The 25,112-nt window shown below is 47.7% G+C and overlaps 9 protein-coding genes across 9 annotated transcripts; 5 read left to right on the forward strand and 4 right to left on the reverse strand.

The window, feature by feature from the left end:
• Positions 1-145: 145 nt before the first annotated feature.
• GLAREA_01981 (uncharacterized protein) lies at positions 146-998 on the reverse strand (the record flags this gene model as incomplete). The annotated part of the gene is made up of 2 exons (XM_008089197.1): positions 146-421; positions 474-998. The coding sequence occupies 2 exons, from the start codon at positions 996-998 to the stop codon at positions 146-148; spliced, it is 801 nt and encodes a 266-aa protein (XP_008087388.1).
• A 797-nt stretch (positions 999-1,795) lies between these two features.
• On the reverse strand, positions 1,796-2,584 carry GLAREA_01982 (siderophore biosynthesis enzyme, putative; the record flags this gene model as incomplete). The annotated part of the gene is made up of 2 exons (XM_008089198.1): positions 1,796-2,300; positions 2,430-2,584. 2 exons carry the CDS (start codon positions 2,582-2,584, stop codon positions 1,796-1,798), a joined length of 660 nt encoding a protein of 219 aa, XP_008087389.1.
• Positions 2,585-4,214: 1,630 nt separating this feature from the next.
• GLAREA_01983 (uncharacterized protein) lies at positions 4,215-4,574 on the forward strand (the record flags this gene model as incomplete). The annotated part of the gene is made up of 1 exon (XM_008089199.1): positions 4,215-4,574. One exon carries the CDS (start codon positions 4,215-4,217, stop codon positions 4,572-4,574), a length of 360 nt encoding a protein of 119 aa, XP_008087390.1.
• A 3,327-nt stretch (positions 4,575-7,901) lies between these two features.
• On the forward strand, positions 7,902-11,115 carry GLAREA_01984 (C2H2 and C2HC zinc finger; the record flags this gene model as incomplete). The annotated part of the gene is made up of 2 exons (XM_008089200.1): positions 7,902-8,646; positions 8,696-11,115. 2 exons carry the CDS (start codon positions 7,902-7,904, stop codon positions 11,113-11,115), a joined length of 3,165 nt encoding a protein of 1,054 aa, XP_008087391.1.
• A 2,077-nt stretch (positions 11,116-13,192) lies between these two features.
• On the forward strand, positions 13,193-13,939 carry GLAREA_01985 (uncharacterized protein; the record flags this gene model as incomplete). Its single annotated transcript, XM_008089201.1, has 1 exon — positions 13,193-13,939. One exon carries the CDS (start codon positions 13,193-13,195, stop codon positions 13,937-13,939), a length of 747 nt encoding a protein of 248 aa, XP_008087392.1.
• Positions 13,940-14,913: 974 nt separating this feature from the next.
• On the forward strand, positions 14,914-16,375 carry GLAREA_01986 (uncharacterized protein; the record flags this gene model as incomplete). Its single annotated transcript, XM_008089202.1, has 4 exons — positions 14,914-15,114; positions 15,215-15,283; positions 15,336-15,935; positions 15,995-16,375. 4 exons carry the CDS (start codon positions 14,914-14,916, stop codon positions 16,373-16,375), a joined length of 1,251 nt encoding a protein of 416 aa, XP_008087393.1.
• A 795-nt stretch (positions 16,376-17,170) lies between these two features.
• On the reverse strand, positions 17,171-18,221 carry GLAREA_01987 (RNA-binding, RBD; the record flags this gene model as incomplete). The annotated part of the gene is made up of 4 exons (XM_008089203.1): positions 17,171-17,395; positions 17,450-17,822; positions 17,877-18,146; positions 18,205-18,221. 4 exons carry the CDS (start codon positions 18,219-18,221, stop codon positions 17,171-17,173), a joined length of 885 nt encoding a protein of 294 aa, XP_008087394.1.
• Positions 18,222-19,391: 1,170 nt separating this feature from the next.
• On the reverse strand, positions 19,392-21,595 carry GLAREA_01988 (Actin-like ATPase; the record flags this gene model as incomplete). The annotated part of the gene is made up of 4 exons (XM_008089204.1): positions 19,392-21,202; positions 21,258-21,323; positions 21,393-21,519; positions 21,569-21,595. The coding sequence occupies 4 exons, from the start codon at positions 21,593-21,595 to the stop codon at positions 19,392-19,394; spliced, it is 2,031 nt and encodes a 676-aa protein (XP_008087395.1).
• Positions 21,596-22,313: 718 nt separating this feature from the next.
• On the forward strand, positions 22,314-24,633 carry GLAREA_01989 (WD40 repeat-like protein; the record flags this gene model as incomplete). The annotated part of the gene is made up of 4 exons (XM_008089205.1): positions 22,314-22,336; positions 22,408-22,476; positions 22,539-24,488; positions 24,549-24,633. The coding sequence occupies 4 exons, from the start codon at positions 22,314-22,316 to the stop codon at positions 24,631-24,633; spliced, it is 2,127 nt and encodes a 708-aa protein (XP_008087396.1).
• Between the last annotated feature and the right edge of the window lie 479 nt (positions 24,634-25,112).

Consider the following 25,112-nt stretch of genomic DNA (forward strand, 5'->3'; position numbering starts at 1 on the left):
TACATCGTAGTTTTTACAGTTTCTTGTACATAGACTGCTGCGTCTAACACAGCCTTACTAACCTAGTCTAAGTGGCTTGTAGACGAACACATGTGAGGAGCTTTGTCTGGCCACCAGAGATCTGCACGTATATCCGTCCAGAAGATTATGCTGCGTCCGGTGACTTCTCAACTGGCTTCGTTTCCGGAGGAATTGCCTGTGACTTTAGAGCTTCCTCTGCTCGAATTGCCTCCTCCTCGGTAACTTCTTCTGGGACATCCTCATCAACATATTCTTCCTCCGTAAATTCTTTCGGCGTATATGACACGCCATCTGCGCTCAAGTTGATCTCTGGATCCTGCTGCGCCAAAAGCTCCGCTTCCCTCCAAGAATAATATCTCTCAGTCAATGTTTGCTTGATACCTCGCTGAGTTATCCTGACCTATTTGACCAGATTAGCATCTCGTGTCCCTTAATTGAACTGCAGAACTTACCATGGCAGCTCTGACCTTAGCCTCATGTGCTCCATACCCAGCGTTCAACCTTTTACGTTCATAGTTTTCCGTCGCAATACGATTCCTCTCCTTAACGCAAACCCACCAAAGGGCGTGTAAATCCTCCCAGCTCTTCGCTCTCAATTCCTCCACACACCAGGCTCTTCCGTGAGCTGCATCTTCTTCAGGAGTCGCCAGGGACTTTTCCTTACTGTGAAAGAACCCCCAAAGGCCATGGTCCGGATCGGTTTCAATTTTCGGGAGGTCTTTCGCGTTGACTGGAGTTGGAAGAGCGGTTTTAGAGACGGAAACTGGCTGTCGAAGACCAGTTCGGCGTTGAGAGGAAACTCCACGCTGTTTGTTGTTGTCTCTTGGATAGAAGGAGTTGGGCGTTGAGGAGAAAGAAGCGATTTGCGGACTGGGGGCGAAGATGCTTGGAAGGAGGAAGCTTGGTGGTATCTGCTGGCTAGCATTAGGCTGGAGTAGCCTTCTAGCCATTGGCCGTAAGGATGTGGATGTCGACATAATTGATTGATGTCCAATTCTAATGCGCATGGTGTCTCGCGATACCCAGGAAATCTTTCGCGAACTGCATTGAAGGGATGACTGGCTCCCCGTAGAATTCGGCAGACGCCACAACCTTATATGCACTTCGGGGACGCCTCAGCCTCATTCCTCCACGATTTTTATTAATCTATACGATTTCCTTTCTGTTCTGTTACTGTAATATATCCAAACACTACTGGTACTGAATTAGCCATTCCACAACTTCAAGTAAGGCACTTTTTTTTTCCTGGAAAATTTCGAAATGCAACATCATAAACTGATAACAGCAAGTCACGCGATGACCCTCACATAACTGAAAAGCCTCCAAAGTCGTGTGGACTTGCATAATGCTCTCTCAAGTTCCTCTATAAGGAAACAATACGGTACCGTGTAGCTCACATAAACTAGCCTCATGCATTTATCAATTTCAACAAGTAATTAAATGTCTTCAGAGATAGCCAGAGGATCACACTCCGCGTACTTAAAGCATACTAAATTACAAAAGGTTATAACACATTATCCACCCGATGCTCCAAGCCAAGCTGCGTATCGAAACAAGTAAAACCCAACAATTTTACATCGGGAACCCAATGATGATTCTAAATTCCTTATGATAACCTTACCATCTCAATGTTGACATTACCTCCGCGCTATGCAATACAATTATCAGTCCCAGTTCCATGCGAAGATACAGACACCTCTGAACATGTTTCTACACTATCCCATTGCTCCAACAAATCAATATCCGTCTGAGGTATTACATTGATACGACGCATCTACAAAAGGAAAGCAAAAAGCACAGCAGCAACTCCCATGAGTCCACTCATCCCCTGGACAGAAATGCTTGCACCAGCATTGTTGACGACAAGTGAAGAAGTCGCAGCAGCGCTCGAACTGGTGGCAGTTCCATTCCCAACAGCAGGCGCAGAGGCGAGAGTGCTAGCAGGAGTGGGTGCAACTAGGATTCCTGTGCTTGTAACCTCCGCGGCAGGAGGTACGCTCGTCTGGATAGTAAAGACAGCTTCGGAAGTAGTTGATGAGATAACCTCGCTTGATACAGCAGATTCTGAAATTTCGACTGCTACCGCAGAGCTGGTTGTAGCCGCAGAGGTAATAGTCATGGTACTAGAAGGGAGGGATGCCATGGAACTTTGTGCTTGAGGGGCGCCTGTCTCTTGGGCGTTGAATCCTGCGAGAAATTGAGGGGAGTATGTCGCTGTTCCAACATAGGCACCACATCCAGGAACCGTCGTCTTAGGGGGTGCGCGCCCACCGCCACAGCTTTTTCCAATAAATTAGCATACGTCTTTCTTGTTCGCTCCGGAGCCGAGAGCCGTGTCCAAAGATCAAACATGCTCCCGGCCACTAGGGACAAGAGTTTGAACGGGGGAACAAAGGAAAAATACGGACTCCAAAATTTCGCAGATTTCTCCAGATGTAGGAATGTACCACAGTACGGATGCCTCTCCGTACTGGTTGGTTGTTTTGGAAGTTACGCAACCAGCGATGTCTGTTTTGGCGGAAGCGAGAGCCGCGAACGTAAGGAGGATAATCGAACAATACATGTTGAAATTGAAATGTGTAAAGAATGCTTTTATATCGCGAGTAGTTGAAAAAGTAAGAGTCCTTTTCCCGATTCTATCAAATGAGTGTATAGATTTCAATCAACGATTGTGGTGCTTAGACAGAAGTGTGAAAAAGGAGAAGTATATAATTCGAAACTCGAGACTTCAAAGACTTCTTTACTGCGCCGCATAGTGGCGATCATGAACGAATTGGTATTCGCAACCCACAATACGGTGATGAGAAGCTACCTCGGCCAATGATAGGTATGAGATTGAAACATGAAACAACCGTCTGATGCCCCTTATGACGTATGAAATACGAGATTAGGGAATCGAATGCTCGACTCCTCGTACTCAGTAACTTTCGTACTTGAATGAAGTAATCCCCAGTTGTTGTACAAGAGTACAGATGGTTTTGTCACGCTTCGAGTACTCTGTAAAAATTATTCGTTGTAGATTCGAATAAGAAAGCGTGGAGTTTGCAGAACTAGCGACTTCCTACCAGGATTCTTTTGGTCGTTACAATTTTTCATATCGGAGGACAACAACGAATCCGACCTAAAAATCTGATCATCGTGTCTTGTCGGTGAACGAGTCGTAACAATGTCGAGAAAGAATGCTGCTCGACCTCGTGTAATGAAAAGAAAGGCCGAAAAACCTCGATCTGGCTTGCCACTGCTGACTCGACTCTCTCATCAAACAAACGTGTTGCCACGACGAAAATAAACCGCTGCCAGATTTTTTTGCCGAGCCAGCTGTCGTCTTCATGAAACGAAGACAGCTTTCATCCATACTTGACAATGAAGCCATTCGACCTGATATATAAAACCTGAATCAGGACGCGTATTTCGCTCCACTTATGCTACCCGCTTTTCTTTTACAACATCGTGCGATGGAAAGTGGCAGGCATAATTCATTGAGGCACGGTCGTTTCTAAACATGAGTTACATGACTCGCGCTGCACAGCCCGAAGCCTCCTTCAAGCAGCACCAAAGGAATTGTTGTCGGGTAGAGCTGCATCACTGGGAGGTTCCAAGAGAGCGGAAGCGGCGCATTTCGAATTCAAGGTATTTTTGACTAAAATACCCTCCCAGCTATCACCGAGGATGATGTTCTATTCAATGATCAAGCGACGGCAGATAGACCTTAGAATTTACTTGGTAGAAAAAGTCGTTTTATATCTGAGAAGCCTGTCCTTGCGAAGATAGCGCATACAACCAAGGAACTTCATTGGTCTAAATGACCACTCGCTTCACAAGTGACAGCTATGCGCCTGTGAGTATGAGGCTATGAGAATGAGCTCTTGTAATGAACTTAAAACCCTGTGCTCAGTAGGGCTCGTCTCTTCTAATTCTGGCTCAATAAATTTCGCCTACACAACTCCAAAGGAAATACACATCGATAGCATTGGTTCGTTGTTGGCTTCATCTGCCAACAGCGATGAATGTACACCGGATAGCAATATTGTATACACAATTCAGGCTCATGTCCAGCCCTTACAGAGCGATGTAGTCCAAATTAAGGAAAGCCCACAAAATAACCATGCCTCTTGGCACGTTTTATCCGTGTTACTGGGGTAATACTCCTACGATCTGTTATTCGCGAACTGGCAGATGTGTGATTGATCGCCATGTGGACGTGGACAAAGAAGCAGGTTGAGACGAGAAAACATAAGGAACAGACGTCTGATGGGGGCCAAACCATCCCAATCGATCCAACTACGGCGCAGGAGCATCATTGTTGGGGTCTGAAAGCTGGCTGCAAATACGAATCCAAGCACGAATTTGATGTTACAAAAGCAGCAGCTTCAGAAATACGTTCGAGCAGGCCAGCCAGCTATAGGCGCGCAAGAAGGCATATTGCGTGGCCTCTTCGGAGGATTGTTCGAATTTGTATGACACCTATGAATCGAGAGTATCTGTTCGGGCAAAGATCCGTTGAAAGTCTTCGAGGTTTGGAAGGTGAAATGTTCGAAGTGCCACGCATTTAGAGTTTATGGCTCATTATTACTGTATGCGGGTTTGAGGGAAGCTCTTTTGGTGATATCAGGGCGAATAATACCTAGGTACTAAGTAGGTAGGTACCTAGGTATGCGTGGTATGCCCAAAGGTATAGACATCAGACACCAAATCTAGCAGGTAATTCGGACCTCGCGTGATCAAAATGAGAATAGAGAGATATAGGGTATCGAACATATAAGATAAATGGAGAGTAGTGTTCACCAAATAATAATGATCGCAGCCATGTAAGCCCTCGAATTACAGCCGGTTCCCGGCGTCGCCCACAGCCATGACCAGCCATGACTGGACGAGCACTTTCCTGGGTAGGTATCCTTGGCCGTCTCGATAAGCTGCCGCAAGCCACAAATACAGCTGGGAAGCTCGCTCTACAATAATTTGACCGAAGCCCCTTCACGACTCGAGAGAAAACATGCCTGATTCATAATCATATCAGAGGCCGCAATCGAACACATTTGCCAGGAGTTACACAGCTGATCGCGATCGCAAACAGGCAAATTCATGAGCCTCTCCTGCAGACTCGTAGATCTTCTGACCACTCGCGACACACATAGAGAAGATTCAGTTCCTCGCAAACGCTTCGGTTGAGTTGCCGATGAAATAAAGCCATGCCTGGCACGCGTCATCGCAGGTGTGAAAGCGGCGTCCTGTATATTATTTTTGTCACTTTTGCTGCACCCTCAACCTTGTGGTCACGGCAACATGCCGTAAAAGGGTGCGGTATCTCGGAAAGGCGTGAAAAGGCCTTGAAAAGTCTTTTCAGTGGTTGTATTGCTATTGTGGCTGATGTTGTAGGATCAGAAAGTCGGCTGAGAAGGAGCATGATTCTTGCAACGATCAATCAGGTGACACTCAACAAACCTCGTCCTGTTGCAATCCGATGTCCAGTAGTTCCTGGCACTGGCCGAATAATGTACACATACCTCGTAATTTTTCCGCAGATACACTAGTTGAGGGATGTAGGGTTGGCCAGAATTAACTACTTGTAGCGATAATTCTTAGCATGAGACTTCTGGCCAAACATATTCCAACACACAGCGCACTTGGCGCTCAACCTAACAATCTCGGACAAAAGGCCTAGCCTTCGTTTCAATATCTTTCAATATCAGCCTTGGCATCAAGCTTGATGATGGAGAGTCCAGGCTCTACACGATCATCCTTATGAAACATTGCGTTTGCGATACTACTATCCTCATCAACCTGGACGCGACTTGCTCTTCTTTAGGATGGTGTGAGGGTCGGAACAAATAAGAGCAGCATCTCATGTCAAGTACAAGCTGCACGGCTCTGGCTGATGGACGACTGCTAGCCACCAGTGGCAGATGGCCAGCGCCATTGTACCGATGTACCTCAGTGCTGTCCTTGGGCCCATCATCTGGGATCATGCTGCCTCTGGCTGAAGTCGTTTTGATTCGAGGAGAAAAGCTCTCAAGAGAACCTCGCTGCTTGGTAAACAATGACTTGTTCGCGGCACCATTGTGGTCTTAAAACAGCAGTGTCCATGGATGGACCAGTGGGAAGTTATAAGCAACTTCACCTGCGGCAGGTTGATGCGGTGAAGACTGTGAAGTAGGCTTCTGGAAGCGTGACTCGTTGGCCCAGCTTGGTTGTACTTGAGTTAGAGATGCAGTAAGGTGCTGTCCCAATGTAGAGTCTCTATCTCACGAGCAATGGGAATGGAAGATGCAGAGATTCTTACTAAGAACCTTTTACTGCCCAGGTATTTGCAGGCAGAAAGTGATTCAGGTCGAGGTAATCGTAAGCTGTAAATAGTAGTATTACCGAACATGAGTGATGAATAATGACTTAATGAGCCTGATGAGCATGACAAGCTCCAATGGAGTGTTATCACTTTGTTGATCGCTTAGCATTCCGACTCAGTATCCATTGCACGAATAGGTGGTTCTGACTACAACGCTGATCTCATCTCTTGATCGAACTTCCATAACTGAAGCTCTCTGGAAGCATTGCAGCGGAAGTGCTACATACCTTATGAGCATACTCGAAAGATGAGACCATATGGCAGATACATGTCGTCTCACCTCACTCACTCCGTGTTTGCCATCATTCCGACTCTCTGACTCGCCTCATCGAGTTTATGCTCGCTACGACAGACGCCACGACTCTTCCACGCACGCGGGCCAAGTTCGGCGAATTGTAAATCATTGAAAAGAGAAGAAAACAAATAATGCAGACGGCGACGGACTAGGGTATTTTTCACCACTCGTGCCAGCCATTTGACTCGCTGTCCACCGCCTAACCCAGGCGCACCGCAAGGCTTGCCTGTCGCCTTTGTTTCCCCTTTAGTCCTAATACCAGCTAGCGCGTGCTAGCCATTCTGCTAGTCCAAGCAAAACCAAGTCGTCGTGCACTCGACAGCGGGCAGTCGCAGAGGCACGACTACCCGCGGTCGTCCCTCACCAAGCAAAAGCTCTCATGTTCTGTGCAGGAAGAGAAGCACGTCCGCACCCCGTTCTCCGTCGCTGCTCGGCCGCTTGCCCATACCTCGCCCGCCGCCGTTGCGTCAACCTGCGTTAAAGCGGCCGGCCTACGTTTGTCGACGAAAGATTTGTCCTACCTTCTTTTCCTTCCTCAAGAAATAATTTTGCACTGTTTCTTCAACCCCATCAACCCCATCAACCCCATCCACATCTCGAGTTCAAGAGATTCACCAACCCACTCCTTCTCCCCCCTCAGCGCCACTTCGTCCCACGTCGAGAAGTAAACCCAATTCACCTTTCCACCCCCCCACCCGCTTATATCCTTGGTGAAGGTTGTGTCAACCGACGCGCCGCCTCACAAAGATTCTGCTTTGGACCTTTGGACGGAAGCTGTGGATCGACTGCAACCTCAATTCGCAAAGCTCGTCCCCACCACGCGTTTATTTTCCGCCCACCTTTGGAACCACTCCAACGGATAAAGTCCAACCAGGCTCCACTTCTGAACAACATCGATAATTATTATCTTGAGCCTCATCAGCATTTCCACTTTGTCTGGTCGTTCGCCGTCAACAGGTCGCTCGTCTCGTACCCGCAAATTCTGCGACTCGGCCTCGACCCAACCTATCAGGGCACCCGGCAGCAGCAGGAACATCAAGCTTCATCCCCCACCATCGCGACTTTTTTCGATCTCGACGCGACGTGCCCTCAAGCTTCATACGCTGCGTTGATACGTTTGTGTGAGCGTTCTTGACTGTCGATTTATCCTCCGCACCTGCCGCCCGCGACCGGTGACGTGACCAAGTTGAGGGGTTGGATGCTTCTCAGCACAACAGACCGCCCGTTCGAGCTTCCAAGATTATGGACGCCAACCAATACCATCCTAACGGATTAAACAACAGCAATCCTCAGTACTCATCCTTGCCGGGCATTTCGCCAGGTATATCACCTCATCAGCTTCAACAGCAGAATTCAGGTATTCCGCCTCATACGTTGCCTCCGCTGCAAAACTCGCAACACGCGACGATGCAATCAATGTACGGCAGCGCGCCTCACACCCCGAGGACGCCTGCTACCCCTGGCACGCCTGGGTCCGCCAACAACATGAGCAATTTTCCACAGATTGGTGCTCAGTCGCGCGGAGGATATGGCATGATGCCTAACAATGGCTACCAACCACAGCAGCAACAGCAGCAGCAGCAGCAGCAACCGCAACAATATCGAACATCCGCGCCGATGATGCCTCAAGCGTCTACTGCTATGTCTCAACCCCAAGCCATTGCTCCCGCCCCATCGCAGAACCGTATGCCTCAGCAGCTTAGACCTATGCCACCAAATGGCCTCCAGCACATGTCCGGTATGCAGTCTCCATATGGTCAAGGTACCATGATGCTTCAAGACATGGAACCACCGACCCACGTCGTTGGGTCTCAAGGGCGTCGAGGTATTCTTCCAAGTGCTCCAGGTAGACCTCCCCCACAACCTTCTGGAACTGGTGCGAAGAACACTTTGATTCCCGCAAAAGATGCCGACGGAAAGTTTCCTTGTCCTCATTGTACTAAAACTTACCTTCATGCGAAACATCTCAAGCGCCATCTTCTTAGACGTGAGTTTCTCTTTATTTCTCCATCTCAACGAGCCTAACGTAGGGGCAGATACCGGTGACCGTCCATACATGTGCGTTCTCTGCAGAGACACATTTTCGAGAAGCGACATCCTCAAGCGTCACTTCCAAAAGTGCTCCATTCGTCGCGGGAACCCTACAGGCGCGAGCCACTTGTCACACGCACAGGCTCATCTCAAAAAGTCACACCCTGGCCCTCACAAACCAACGGGTTCAATGTCCAGCAACGGCGACCTCATGGGCGTCAACGGTATGAACAACAATGGTATGGGTAACAACGGCATGAACAACATGGGGCAAGACCCCAATCTCCACCCGTTCGGAGTGATCCCCGATGGCAGCGTGCCAGATGCTTCGTCAAACCTAACAGACGAGCAAGCAGAACATTTATCTCGGTCGAACAGCATGAAGAGGCTAAGTGCGGGAGGTGGAGGTGATAGAAGAAACATGACCGGGCCAGGACCCGGAGGCTCGGGCCGGGGTAGTTTTGATCAAAACTACGCCGGTGGCATAGCGAGCACCATGCCGAATGGTATGAATCCTTCACTCGCGTATATGTCCAATGGTCAGAACGGTCACTCATACAGCCAGGGCTATGAATTTTCTTCCCACGGCAACGGCATGCAACCCCAATCGAACGTAGACATGTCGTACCTCCAGAGCAGTCGAAACGTATATCAGTCTACCACCGCTGGTCAGCAGCATGGTTACCACGACTCCTCGCAAATGTATAACCCTCAACCACAAAACAATAATTATATAAATCATTACAATCAGAATTTACCGACGTCGCAACCATCCGCAATCAAAACAGAATCGATCATTAAACCCAACCCGCAAAGCAGCCTGTACGGCGGTGTCTACTCCGGAACGGGGAGTGGATTACCTGTTCCAACCGATTTTCCTACCTGGGATTTTCAAAATGATCCCATGCAGGAAGTATGCAACAAACTACACTTCTTTTGCTTTCCTAACAATCAAGTAATTACTCGTGGCCTTGAAATAAAAAGCTATCTTACTCCCGATAACGTTAAGCACTTTTTGGAGAAATACACAAACTTCCAAGGCCATTTTCCACTAATTCATATGCCCACATTCCGGATCACCGACGCGCACGAAGCCTTACTTCTGGGAATCATCTGTATAGGCGCGGTCTATTCAGAGCGTCTGGCACCATCCCAAGTCCGAGACATGATGGAATTCTCTAAGGCCGTCATAGAGCGTAATTCCACCCTCCTTAGAAGCCTCTCTCAAGATCACAGCGGTGACTCTTCATCTTCCTACAAGACTGATCTCGAACAATTGACCGCTCTTCACATGATGCAAGTTCTGTTCACCTGGCACGGCACACCGGTCCAACGGGAGGGTGCCCGGAGACAGTTCCCCTCTATTGTTGCACTCACGAGGAAGCTGGGATTAACAACACCAGTAACCACAGGATCATTCAGTGCCTACCATCAACGCCATATCAAGAGCGAAACCCATACTGCTGCCGAATTCAACTGGAACGCTTGGGTTGAGCAAGAGAAGCGGTCACGATTGATGTATGCGATATATCTTACTGATGCCGCTATGGTTCTGTACTTCAACTCTTCTCCACTTTTTGAGGCTCTTGAGATTCGAATTCCTTTGCCAGCCGATGATGCAGCTTGGGATGCTCGATCGGCCGCCCACTGCGCGGAAGCACTTGGCTTGAACGGTCCAGTCCCAGCTCGAGAACGAAACCCAGCAGGCAGTCGACGACTAAAGCAGCCGGAGATGCATAGCGCTTTAGAAACCCTGATGCGTAACGACATAGATCTTCAGGCTGGAACTACGAACTTGTACTCTAAATTTGTTTTGATTCATGCACTTCATGTTCAATTGTGGAATGCCCAGAAGCAGATGTCTCAGGAAGGCGGCAATTCTCAAAATCCGGCCTTCCCCGGCAGTGGTTCTAGTACGCCGTTAACACAGAATGACTGGGTCGTCAGAGGAGTCGATGGTGTTCCCAGTGCCACTAGTAGTGGAAGAGCTACCCCGGTTGACGGCGGGAAAAGCCAGCAAATGCTCAAGGCTACTAATAGTGCATTTGACAAGTGGAAGAAGGTCTGGGACGAGGATATGGCTGTGCAATACCCTCCTTCATCAACGAGTTATCGACGTTTCGGGTTTTGCCGCGATGGGGTACATTTCTTTTGGCTTGGTAAATATTTGATGAAGAACAACCGTGGAAATGAATGGCAAATCGCTCCGGACCAACGTTTCACCCAGGTCATGCATTTACTGAGATACGTTCAAAGCTTTGTAGCGTCTGATAGCGCGGAGCGGGGGGAGGAACCTGGGTCTGTCAATGATGTCGATCAAGAATTCGGTGTGCGGGATTTAACACTGGACATGTCTCAACTTTTCAAACCTATCAACAAGCAGATTGATTCTCCCGTGATGGGTGTACATACTGGCAGCGGCTAAAGGCTGAGCAACAAAAAAGGGGTGGTCTTCGTCTTTTAGAGGTTTACCTTTTACGAGGTGGCATTGCGTTGGCGTTTTGAATTTGCGCAAAATTTCATTGTACGAACTTGAGATTCTTCTAAGTCGGTCCTTGACAACAAAACTGGTTCGATGTTTTGATTGCGACAGTGGTGGGGTGACCGACAAGATTTTTCGCCAGGTGGATCTTCTTTTGTTAAAATTTGGGCGGGGTTGCATTCTGTCGTTCAAAAGTATCTCTAAGAAGGTATTCGAGGCGCTGCATTAGACTGGGAAATGGGCTTGGACTTGGCTATTGCATATGGTGGTTGCTGTGGGTTGACGAAGCATTAAAAAACGAAACTGAACTTTTTATCGCGATTATTTTCCTTTGGCATCAAGCTGATGCTCTTTCGGCTTATTCGAATAGCATATGAATAGAACGTTCATTACAAGTACTGCCATTTTTCGGGCTTTGCTAATACCAATCCATCATGATGAAAATTGCGCTAGACAACGAGGTTCACATACATATGTTTATAACGAATTCTCCAATTCTTAGTGCGGAATTGTGAAGCGCAAAATTTGCTGCGAGCCTACCAGAACAGCTGTAGCATTATCTGTCCTCGAGTGTGCCCTGCCACCTTGCGAGTAGCGCTTCTTTTACTTGGTACAAAGTATAGCTTCGGGAATGGTGGGTGAGTATTGCGTGCCCACTTGGCATATTCTAAAGCCCTCCGTTCTAGTCGATGCTTGTGTCTCTTGCTCATCGCTCTCGCTCTCTTGGTATGCCTTCCGACCTTCCCATGATCATACAGCCCCAACAAGACGCGGCCTCATCTTACAACCTGCCATCTGCTATTCATCCTCGATCCGTCCTTTCCACCACGCTTATTTTGGGCAATGTACCCGCCAGCCTCTCTTTGTCGTCTGTTGACGCCTCGAACCCCAATTTCTTCTCTGTCGAATCGGTGATGTAGAGACCTAATGAGCCCCAGACCAGGAAGGATGCGCCGACCGCAAGACGCGTTCTCGGACTGAGATTGAAAAACGACCTGCCCAAGAGATTTCAATTAACATAGTTTTCGAACTGGTATTAAGAATGCCTTACTGTAAGAAAGCCATGCTGTGAGGCGTGACAAGAGGGCGCGTGGTTCGCACGTCGTTGAGTTAGGGGCGCCGTGACCGTGGGACGTGAGGTGGAGCTACTTGAAGTGGGGTTGAGATGCAGATCTTACCACTCTTCTCTCGTGGGGAAAGAGAGGGGTCTGCGTTTGCCTTGTCCTTGTATCACATTCCTTTTTCGTGCTCCCGTCGTTTTTGAGTTTTATGTTCAGCCTCATACACTCAGCCTCATGTATATATGTTGAGTACGTTGTCCTATACGGTGACATGCACTCTTGGGGTTATATTTCCGGAGTGTAATGGAGCATATATTGATAAAAAGTTAGGGACAACAGGCATCCAGTTACTTCTACGTCTTTCATCAATTGTGCATTTAAGATGATGCTTCTTCCTGTCGAGATCCGTCGGCATGTTCTTAGTTATCTTGACTTCGAATCGGTCAAGTCAATCCGACAAGTCTCGCAAGTATGGGGTCTCGTAGGATCAGAATATCTTATGCCTTCTACATTCACCAGTTTCCCCCACCGTCCAGATACAATACGGCTAGAGAAAATATCTCAACATCCGTCTTTTTGTCACCAAATTCACACTCTGAGAATAAATCTTGCGGCAATCAACGAATATCACGCCCGTCATAATATATATTTTTTGCAATTTACTTGGGAGCCCGAGGCAAGAGGTCCGGGGCAAGAATCGACAGTACGACTTTTTCCTTTGTTCTGCCTTCTAAGCTCCGGCTCTAATTGGCTGCGAGAGAGTTTCATTCTTAGAATCTTAGACACCCTTATTTCCTCTTGAGAAATACAAACATTCACATGCTAACTTCTTGGAGTGGGCGGCATATCTCCGTTTTAAAGCTTTGAGAGAGCAATATTTTCCCGAGTCCTGCGAACCAGACAGGCTGACTCGGATAGTTGGTGGGTTGTGCAACCTCGACACCTTGGATATCGAATCTATGCGGTTCCCTTTCCCGGGCGAAGAGGAATTGGATCTGCTAGAGCAGGTATGGAAGATACCAAGTACGAGACATCTTGATAGACCTGCTACATCAGATAGATTTACAGATATCATGACTGCATTGTCGGCAAATCTCGAGGTTGTTAAGTTGAAGAGCTTGTCTCATGATAGATTGCCATTTCAGTTCTTCACTCAGCAACAAGAAACATTGGATCGATTCTTTCCTGTTGCCAACAACCTTACGACTTTGAGTTTGGGTATAGACTCTCACGACTCAGATCGTATACATTACGTCAAAGGTATTCAGAACATATCCAATGTCCTCGGTTCCGCAACACAACTGCAGCGTCTTTCACTTATCTTTTACGGCAGGAGAAAATTCGATATCTCTCCCCTCTTCAGACACATACTTGACGCCGAAATTAACCTCGATAAACTCGAATATCTGAACCTTCAGTCCATCATTACCACTGAAATTGAACTCGGCAACTTCATCACTGGACTCCCTACGCTCCAACATCTTCAACTGGGCGGCCCGGGACTACGAGCACCGCATCAGCCCGCGAATGGCGGTGTCCACCTCACTCAGGGCTCGTTTGATGGCTTATTCAATCGCTTGGATCAAGAGATGCAGTTGGATTGTTCGTTGGTTCAAGGGGATCTTGTTGGGTTGGAGAGTGGAGAGCGATGGGTTTTGGATGATGTTGAAATGCAGACGAACTTGAAAGAGTATGTCATTGACTGAATACTCCGTGATGAATGAGACATTTTCATCGATGTTTCTCGAATGAAGTAATTTGCATAGCGTGGTATCGAATCAGAAAGGGCTGAAAATGGCGCTTCTTGAATAGGACGAAACCGGGTCGTCGAGACTCGAAATAATGCCACAAGGAATAATATTGGGCTATTGTTTGAGCACAAGCAGATTTATCATAATTGTGTTGGGCCGCGCTCTGACAATATGAGGGCGTATCGTGTGACAGTGGCGTTATTTGTGCTACGAGAGGTTGAATCTACCCCGGATCATAATCGCATGAACCGGAGACATTACATGGTATAATGACATTGTCGGGTTTAGATATCTTATGCAGACTGTGTTGGGGAAGGAGAGGTATTGATGGGTGTATTTTCCTTCTTTGCTGTCAAGAGGCCGTTCCAGAATTCCAGCTCCACGGATAATATACTGAGTAGGGTTTCCATTTATCAAAGCTGACCCCAGAATCTCACCCCCATCTACTACAACGGCACTTCCCTTCAGCCACGCGAAAGCTGCGAGACACCTAACTCGCGCGGAAAATCCAAAACAAGAAACATCCAGCCCTTGTACCAATGCAATATCAGTCGCACATGCAGAGTGTACTCCGTACATCTCTCACCATTTTGCGCTTTCGAAGGAGCCAACCCCTTCCTTGCTTAGCCACCGTCAAGGTTGCAGTCCGGCATTCGCTGACAGGCCGTCGTCCAACCCCAATCAATTTTCGTCCACACAAAGCACCTGAAGTAAGGTAGCTACTTTATGTGAACGCTGTGCCTTGAACGTACGATCAAGGCGTGGGGCGGTCTTGTCTCTCGTTCTCCGTTGATAACATCCACGTCTTCCAGCTCAAATCCACCTCCTTTCCCTCTCGCTCACCTTGCTTACCTTGCACGGCGTCTTTCGGTGGGCAATGTATACTTTATGACACCACAACCCAGGGACCTCAACAACGAGCATGAGAGATGCAGGGACCGCCTTCATCAGTCCTGAACGCGTGGCCTAAACCGAATTATGTAAATCCAGAAACGCGGGGAAACCTCAAGATCGTGCTCAACGTGGTGTTGTACACGATCTTGCTTTGCTTTGTGGGGCTGAGGATTTTTACGAGAACCTATCTGAGGAAAATCTTTGGAGCCGATGATGTCCTCATTTTGGTCGCGTTGGTGAGTTTTCCTAATCACGACTTGGGATAGGAGAGTCTTCAAGAACGCAGATTGAATGGATGGGAATATTAGGAATACGTTACTGATGGATGCTGGCTAGCTTCCTACAACCGCGTTTTTTATTATAAGCATACTAGCAGACACTAAATTTCTCTGGACGCGACATTCAGTAAGTTGTCGCACGTAATTTCACAAGCTACAATCGCTAACATCACAAAAAGTACGATATTCCTGCAAGTGACATCCCTCGTGGCCTGAAAATGGTTTTAGCAACTGAGATTGTCTTTGCTGCCGCCTGTACGCTGACAAAACTCTCCATGCTCCTCTTGGTCCGACGAATCCTTGCCTCTGCATCACTTTTCTGGCGGCGCCTCACCCTTTTCGCCATTTGGATTGTTGGGTTGCAAGGCACAATCTTCTGTCTCACAGTCTTGTTCCAATGCCGACCCATTAGCGCATCTTGGGCTGTCACAGCGGAGAGGAATCCCAACTGTATAGATGATACTGCTTCTCTTTTGGTTGCAGGAATCATTAACACTTTAACGGACTTCGTTGTTGTATTATTACCCATTAGGACAGTTTGGAATTTGAAGCTGCCTTCACATCATCCGCAGAGTATTTCTTCCGACCTACACATTCGGAAACTCTTACCGTCACGAAGGACCGTTCCGTTGGTAATACTGTTCGCCTTTGGTTTCCTCAGCTGTGTAGCCGGGGGAATGAGAACATACTATACCTGGGAGATTAGTAGGACCTGGGATAAGATATGGGCTAGTTACCCAGTATGGGTCTGGGCATCGCTGGAATTGTATATTGGTATCGTAAGTGCCTGTACTTCCTCTGCATCTAATGAGACATCGGACTGAGCAACGAGCTTTAGATATGCGCTTCAATTCCAGCCTGTAAACCATTCTTCACCCACTACCTCCCCTCCATCTTTGGCTCTCCACGAACCCCAACACCACACTTCACCTACGTATCGTACACACAATACACACCTTCTCGTACATTAAGCCACTCCCACTCACTCCACTCGCAAGAACCTCGAGACGAATTTCCGCCCTCTAGAAACGGCGACAACCAAATGATGGACTTCAACGAAGCACTGCGTGTACGTGCTGGTACCGCCGAGCCCAAGATTCCGCCGCCTGTTGAAAGGGGCGAGATAGCGGAGTGGGGAGGTGTAGATATTGGAATCAGCAGAGATGGTGGCGCGAAGGAAGGTAAGGGTGATGGACATGTTTATATGAGAGAGTTGTAAGATGTACCTTACGAAGGTTAAACATCTTATATATATACGTGGTGTACTATCAGGAGCTTTGGAGTTATTGGAATCTTGTTTAAATACCCAAACATGTTTCTTTGTTTCAAAAAAGAAAAAAATACTCTTAACCGAAAAATAGCAGTTTTGATAAGAGACTCTCTTTATAGTTAGATCATCTGACGAAGGATCTCCCTAGTTTTCTAAGAAGCGAATATCTGACTCTCTTCGTCTCAGTAAAAAGTTCGCAAGAGAATGTTCCCGCGTTTTGACAGCGACCAACACAGTTTTAGACCAACATACACATGTTTCGTATTAAGAATTGTATGGCATAGATCTGACTTGGTGAAGGTCATCAACACGTTGACACTGGCATTTGGCAAGCTGTAAACAGATATAGACATCTAGCTCAATAAACATATTTCCTGGAGGGTCAGTATCTGGAATTCGATGTAAATTGGTGACCTTGATACACATCGATATGTACAATAAATTTGAGGGGCTTCATTGGGCAACAGCAGCGATTCTGGTAAAGAGAAGAAGACCGAGGCATGGCTCAGGTCGAAATCTGTGAAGGAAATCCAAGTCACATTTCTAGATTATAACACACGCTTTCGAACACACATCCTGGAAAAGGAACGGGTACATCATGGGCTACAAAGCACACATAAAAAGCGCAAACTGAAGCGTGTAGAGACGCTGTAGCTACGAGCTAGAAGAGACAATCATGCAATGGAAAGGCAAATTTCATCATTCAGATCCTTTGCATTAAAGTACATGTACCAACATAAAAATCTAAGTAGCCTTCTTGGCAAACTCAACTCTTAAAATCAAGTGCTTGAAACCATAACCATCCATCTTCTCACACGCCTTTGCAGCATCCGTACGCTCCTGGAAACTGATAAATGCAAAGCCCTTCGCCATACCGGTCTCTCTGTCCTTCGCAAGGAAGACACGAGTGACGCGACCAAATCGCTCAAACATATCTCGAAGTTCTTGCTCTTCAGCCATTTCGGAAACCTGAACATTTGATTAGCCGCAAGAACAAGATGAAACAAAAATGGGATATCTTACGTTTGTAACGCGGAGGGTTGCTAAATCATCTCTCTCATACTTGCCACCACCCATTCTGTCACCAGCACTACTCGCACCACCGTTTCGCATATGTGGAGGAACATATGAGCTCTTTCCTGTACCGAGACCTCCAGCTGCTGACGGTCCGTCCCCATCCGCTGGACCTGCTGCCGGATCTGCTGAACCCTCTTCGCCGACTGGTGCCATGGTGTCTTTGAATGGACATCTCGATGTGAAATGTTCTCCAGCACAAATACGACACTTGACCGACTTGTTCTTCAATTGCTCTCTCATGCTATCAGCTGCTGGCTTTTCCTCCTTCGCATCCTTTCGCCAATTTGAGCTTGGTCGGAATATGATGTTTTCTCCCACACTGCAACGAGATCAGTACAGATCCCAAGCGCCACCACTTACACAAAAGGCTTACCTCGTGGTATCTGAAGCAGGACCAGCTCCATCCTTAGCAGACAATCCAAACTTGTTCCATGTTTTCCGCTCTGCGACGCGTGGGTTGACAACTTCCTTATGAGTGGTAAATCGTATCCGGCGGGTTGTCTTGACCTTCTTCCCCTCATCGTTAAACCTCCAAGTTATGATCGTCTTAGTGCCATCTTTGTTCGTGGTGGTCGTTTGCGCAGGGAGGGCGTCAACTTGATCATCGAGGTCCTCGTCGTCAGCCCAGTCCTGTTGCTGCTGGCTACAGACGTGTTAGAAACCGGACGAAAAGAAAATGTGGCGGAAGGTGAGGGGCATACTTTACGGCCTTCGACATTTTGTAGGCTTGAAAAGCAAACTCTATTCGGGTGTGTTATGTCTGCGCGATTTTATGCGTTTACAGAATGCTTGGGTCAAAAACCTCTGGGTTGTCCAAGTCGTTGGTTAGGTAGAGTCAACGAGATGTCGAGTGAGGTTTCGTCCGCCCCAATTATTATCAAAGTGCGAAGCATGGATTGAAGTCGCTAGTAATCGGCACGTGATATATCATCTGTCTTGATCGCCGCACCACAGTCGATCACCTTTTTTCGTCTCCATTGGCACAAGTGCAATATCAAGCATGTCAGACAAAGTAATGAGACAATTCGGAATTTCAATTTAAACTAATTCATGATCCGGTCGAGGCACATGCGGGATATATTTACGGCTTGATTGCTTTCTTAAGTGCTTTGATCTCGCCTCTTTTCGCACCAACGCGACCAGATCTGCAGCCCCAGCCTCCGTGATATAGCCTGAATGTATCTATTATAGGTCTGTTATTGAGATAATGCTGAAGAAAAATGTGGTTTTGTCTTTTTTTCTTACAAATTGGAGGCTCAGCCATCTTGTTTTCTGTCAGGTCTGTTTCTTCGCTCGTTGATGTACTACTTGTTGAAAACCCGGAGAAGATCCGAGCAAAACCGCACGAGCTGGATAGCATCGAGACTCTCCTATCAATTTGACCAGGATACGTTCAATAAGGAATCGCGAAGTGCAACAAATTTGAATCTATTCTACAATACGGACCGTTTTATCTAAGCTAGCAAGGCGGGGAGGCTTTTCATCCTTCCCTTCTGAATATGCATCCTGCATTGTAGCCCGTGCTTTACTTCGTGACGACGAATCAAGAAATTGTAGATTGATTCGAGAGGGGATGTCATATTATTCGTGGTCGTATCCTAATTTTATACAGCTACAGTGATGTCTGATTTTGTTCCAGTGTCCTTTACACAAACAAACCACCTTTTACACAGATCTTTGAACGCTAAATTCCGAGCGTCAAGCAATGAATGCTCTAACTAACGCCTTTGCCCCAAAGCAATGATCAAACGGGGTGTATGAATAACAACAGAGAAGAGTCGCGTATGCGCAACATATGAGTACAGGTGAATACAAGACGATAGGAGTCTAGATGAGCCGCCGTGAAAACGCTGGAAAGAGAAAGGAATATTTTGCCTCATGGCGCTATTTATGGCTTCTTCTCGCCATCCTTAGCCTCGCCCTCAGCTGAGTTCGCCTCACCAGCAGGTGGAGCCTCGCCAGACTCAGCACGTGCTTTGTGCATCTTGTCGAATAAGTTCAAGCTGGCCATTTGAAGCTCGTCGGTCTTCTCCTTGAGCTCGGCAGCGGTCGCGCTTCCTTCACCGGACTGACTCTTGGAAACGAACTCTCTCAATGTAGCGATCTTCTCGCGGATCTGATCGACCTCGGTCTTATCAAGTCTGTCAGAGAACTCATTGAGAGCTTTCTCTGTATCGTTGAGAACACTGTCAGATCTGTTAGCAGCCTCGATAGAGGCCTTGCGCTCTTTGTCTGACTCGGCATATCGCTCGGAATCATCCACCATGTTTTGAATCTCTTGATCAGAAAGACCAGAGCCAGACGCAAGGGTGATAGACTGATCCTTGTTGGTGGCCTTGTCCTTGGCGTGGACATGGACGATAGCGTCAGCGTCAATGTCGAAGGTGACTTCGATTTGAGGAACACCTCTGTGTGCAGGTGGGATTCCAGTGAGTTGGAAGTTTCCGAGCATCTTGTTGTCACGGACAAGCTCACGCTCTCCTTGGTACACCTTGATTTCGACAGCGGTCTGGAAATCGGCAGCGGTGGAAAAGACCTGGGACTTCTTGGTTGGGATAGTGGTGTTGCGGTTGATGAGACGGGTGAAAACGCCTCCAAGGGTCTCGATACCGAGGGACAGAGGTGTGACATCAAGAAGGAGAACGTCAGTGACGTTACCAGCAAGGACACCACCTTGGATAGCAGCTCCCATAGCGACAGCCTCATCAGGGTTCACTGATTTGGCTGGGTCTCGACCAAAGATGCTCTTCACAGACTCGCTGACCTTTGGCATACGGGTCATTCCACCAACCAAGATGACCTCTTGGATGTCCTTTGCTGCTAGATTGGCATCCTTCAATGCCTTTCGGACAGGGTCGATGGTACGAGTGATGAGGGGATCAACAAGCTTCTCAAGCTGGGATCGAGAAAGCTTAGAGTTAATGTGCTTTGGTCCGGACGAGTCTGCGGTGATGAAAGGAAGGTTGATGTCTGTTTGCATTGAAGATGACAATTCAATCTTTGCTTTCTCTGCAGCCTCACGGATACGTTGGATGGCCATACGGTCATTGGAGATATCAATACCGGACTCTTTCTTGAATTGTTGCACGAGGTGTCGGACCAAATGGATATCGAAATCTTCGCCTCCCAAGTGGGTATCTCCGTTGGTAGACTTGACTTCGAAAACACCCTTTTGAATTTCCAAAACGGAAATATCGAAAGTTCCTCCACCAAGATCGTAAACCGCGATGATCTTGTCCTCATCCTTCTCTAGGCCGTAAGCCAAGGCAGCAGCAGTTGGCTCGTTGACAACTCGCAAAACGTTCAAACCGGCGATTTGTCCAGCATCCTTGGTGGCTTGACGCTGAGAATCGTTAAAGTATGCAGGGACTGTCACGACAGCATTTTGCACGCCCTTAGCCAAATGAGCTTCAGCGGTTTCCTTCATCTTCTGTAGAACGAAACCACCGATTTGTGATGGAGAGTACTTCTGACCACGAGCTTCAACCCATGCGTCACCATTTGTGTGCTGAACGATCTTATATGGTACTTCCTTAATATCCCGCTGTACCTCGGCGTCGGTGAACTTGCGTCCAATCAATCGCTTTGTGGCAAACAGAGTGTTCTCTGGGTTTACGACTGCCTGTCGCTTTGCTGAAACACCAACTAACCGCTCGCCGTCCTGAGTAAACGCAACAACTGATGGTGTTGTTCGAGCACCTAAATCGAAGATATGAGCGGGGCAAAATAAGGGGGTAAAGGGCTGATTTCATACCTTCTGAGTTCTCGATAATCTTTGCTGATGAACCTTCCATTATAGCCACAGCTGAGTTGGTAGTTCCTGTACCGCTGATTAATATGCGATGACTTTTTGATGGCAAGGGGCGTATCTCGTGTGTCGATGACTTACCTAAATCAATACCTATGACTGGTCCTTTGATCTTCTTGTCGCCGCCATCTGAATTATATCGTACAAAAGAAGATCCAAATGGTGCGCGGATTGAGGATCGTGTCGCTGAAGAAGTTGCTCTTGGAAGCTAGAAAGATGTCAGTTCACGCCATCATCAATGAAGCTTTGTAACTTACAGCTCTTGCTATTCTGGAGGACAACATATTAGTGGCAGTTGCTACTACTACAAGAGAAGAATTATTATTGTAAATGGGTGGCGGAAGAGATGAAGCAGATAATTGCAGTAAAAGGAGAGGATGGTTTGAGATGTAAATGATGTCGGAGAAAAAAGTTCAGCATGAGAGTTCTTTGGAAAAAATGCGCTAGCCGGCTCATCGAGCGCGCTAGAATTCGATTCGATGACATTCGAAGCAGGGATAACAAAAGCGGGCCAGCTTCCTTGCCCCGGCTCGGAGCTTCGGAGCCGGTCGTAGAGCAGTTAGTCGAATATATTTGTACAGCACAGTACCTGGGAAGCATGGCAATTTTGCAAATGATACGCTTGTACTCGTAGGTGATGAGCCTTAACACAGTTATATCTTTTCTACTTTGCTGAATGACGAACAATTGGTGTTAGAATCTACATGGATGCCATTCTCCTTCCGGGCAAATCCTCGGCAGTCAAATATATGCTTCGCACTTTTCAGCCTTAGGCCTGGCCTTCTTCACACAGCTGCTACTCGAACCCTTGTGCATGATTGACGTATCACGGTCACGCAACATTGGACTTCTTTCTCTCGGATTTCAACTTTGTTACCATCAACGATATCCTTGTACAAACCCATGGGGAGCTGCGACATCAAGATCATCTACTGCCATCCGATTTTCAATACTCTAAATCGTTAATGCCACTTACGTATTGCGGGCAAGGCGGCGCTGAGCATGGCTGTCAGAAATGAAAGCTTGTGAGTGTGAGAACTGCTCTGGAAATACACGAGCTATCAGATGCGCAAATACTGACCTGGTCCCACAATAGATATCACGAAACAGAAGGGCTAATCCTTTTCAAACCCCGCAAACATTACCGCGCCCTGATCAAAACAGAGTATGCAAATCTAATTTTTCCATGAGCAAACCTCATTCGGCTTTCTAACGAACCCCGCGCAGTCACTGGCAGTTGAAATCACTCATCAGCTCCTCGCAACAAGGCATAATCTTCTACCCTAGCGGCCGCGAAATCTTCAGACTCGACACAAACAATCGCGAAAGGGAAGTGGTCGCTACGTTGTCCTTCGATCCACGATGTCTCATTGCTTCAAAAGATTGGTTGTGCTGTGGCGGGGACGATGGAAAGTACATTGCAGTCTGCCTAGATGAAGGCAAGCGGAGGATCATTGGGTCTTCATCCACTACAGCAGACGCCGACCCTGATGCTCGATTACCATTAGATCTCGACCCTTCCAGTCGCTCGATTTTGAGGGAAACAATTTCCACTTCGGAGTCGTTCCTAGCAACGCGAATTCCGAGAGGTCCTCTGAGTGCGAAGACGTCGAAAATCGGAGAAGAGGTAGTCAATTGTATTGAATTATGGTCACCAAATCCAGATGCTTCAGAGAACGCGTACAATGTACCGGTAGCGGTTCTCTCCAATAACGACTTCTCAGTCTCAATCGTCGATATCTCGGCATCAGATGTACTGGAAGAACTGGTTCTACCAGATTGTGTAAACCGATCCGTTCTGTCTCCGAGCGGTGTACTACTTGCGACTATCTGTGATGATCCATATCTCTACATACACGAACGAGTCGTGTCGCACATCAAAGGGAACAAGAAAAATGGCCAGCACCAATGGGTTCGGCGACGGCGTATACATCTGCCTGGCCAGAAGCGGCGCGACTCGAATAACATGAAGGGGAGCTTCGCTGTGGCATTTTCACCCTCGGGCAAATATCTTGCCGTTGCGACCCAGTACGGCACGGTATGTTTGTTTGATGCACAGAAAATCACGGATGATACATTCGACGCTTTGGTGAAGACCTTTACGAACTCAAGACCGGGTCCTGAAGCTGGAGCTATTCGCGATATGGCTTTCTCGCCCGGGCCTTTCGACCTTCTTACTTGGACTGAACATAGTAGCATTTTTTGTGTTGCGGATATGCGCAATTTTTGTCTCTCTCGTCAGCTTATCAAGGTCGAATCTCTGGATGATGAAGTTGAGACTGTCACCGAACGCCTAGCCGACCATGTGATAGATCCGAGATTACGAAGTTTTCGAGCAGATCAGTCTTCACCAGGCACTAATACAACACCAGATTATTTGGGCGCCGAGCTTGAACGGCGACAAGGTCTGGAGTCGGAGCGTAGACAGTTACGGCATCACTTGGCCCGAGAAATGTTGGACAGACGTCAGGCTCCTCTTACAACAGAAGATCTCGAAGTACTACATGCACATGGGATTGCTCGCCGGCAAAGAGATGCGGCAAATGCCGCGAATGCGTCTCGAGGATCTGCTGTGGAGATATCGAGGAGCCTGAGGTCGGATTCTGCCAATTTAGGACGAACGGGAAGTGCAGAAAGGCGGGTCACACCTGCAAACCTACCACCAGCCCTACGCGAATTTGTGAATCCAGAGCGTTCAGCGACGTCTATAAGATCGTACATCAATGATCGCAATCACGACCGAGAACGGCGAGGGCAAGCCGAGCTAGAACTGCCAAGGAGACTTCATATGATTCAGTTAGCAGCCGCTGAAAGTGCTTTAGAAAGAGAAGCAAGAAATGACGGAGATGAATCAAATAGCTTAGAGCGACTTGCTTTGGCACGGCAACGTCTATCTACAATAGGGAGTGGTGCTCCCTACGATCCGTGGGCGGACTTCGAAGCCCTCTATCATACGCGATTTGCCTCAGATTCTTCGGCTGATAGATCTGCTCCGATGCGGCTTGAGATAGAGGCCGAGGACAGAAGTGATTTCGCAAATCGCCTTCGCCGTCCCTGGGTGCCTCCGGGTGAGCAATCGCGAAATCGCGACGAAAGCTTACCAGCTCAACGAGTGGTATCGCGGACACGAATCGTGGAGACGATGGGCTGCACATGGAGTGCCGATGGCAGGATCTTGTAAGCGTACCACGTTCTATTTTCCTTGTGTGGGTTCTATGCACTAACAACTAGGTGTAGGTACATTGGCGCGGAAGACGGTATTCATGAGTATCATGTTGATATTCAAGCTCGGAAAATCTTTCCTAGCGTTGTGCTACGATAGGAACGGCTTCTCAACGGCGTCTGGAGTGTGGAAGAAAGTCGCGGCAAGGGCCATAGTCTGTATAATTGTAGCATATCTGTACAATATTCTTGGGGTGGGTGGCACTGTAATTGGGTACTTAATTCATAGGTCATTTGGCTTTCTCTGTTGGAGCGTCTCTTGGTAGGCTGGATATGTATCCAACCTGGAATCTTGGAAGGAGGACAAGTCAGTAATAATATGCTAGCTTGGTCATAGTCGACCTATACATAAGCAATCGTACAAGCCATAGTCACAATACAGGCGCTAGAGGTGAGTGGCGTCTTCTTGTCAGTCCTAGCTAGCCACGATGGAGAATTTGCTGTGGTGATAAATCAAGAATAGAAAAGGTGTGTTCACAATTTGTATGGGAATTTATGCGACCGCGACCCGATTTTCGACAAGTAAAGAGCCAGCAAAGCAGGCAAGAAGTTTCGACCGTAGTCTAGACTGCTTGCTGC

Source organism: Glarea lozoyensis (assembly GCF_000409485.1).
Source record: "Glarea lozoyensis ATCC 20868 chromosome Unknown GLAREA7, whole genome shotgun sequence".
Classification (NCBI taxonomy): Eukaryota; Fungi; Ascomycota; class Leotiomycetes; order Helotiales; family Helotiaceae; genus Glarea; species Glarea lozoyensis.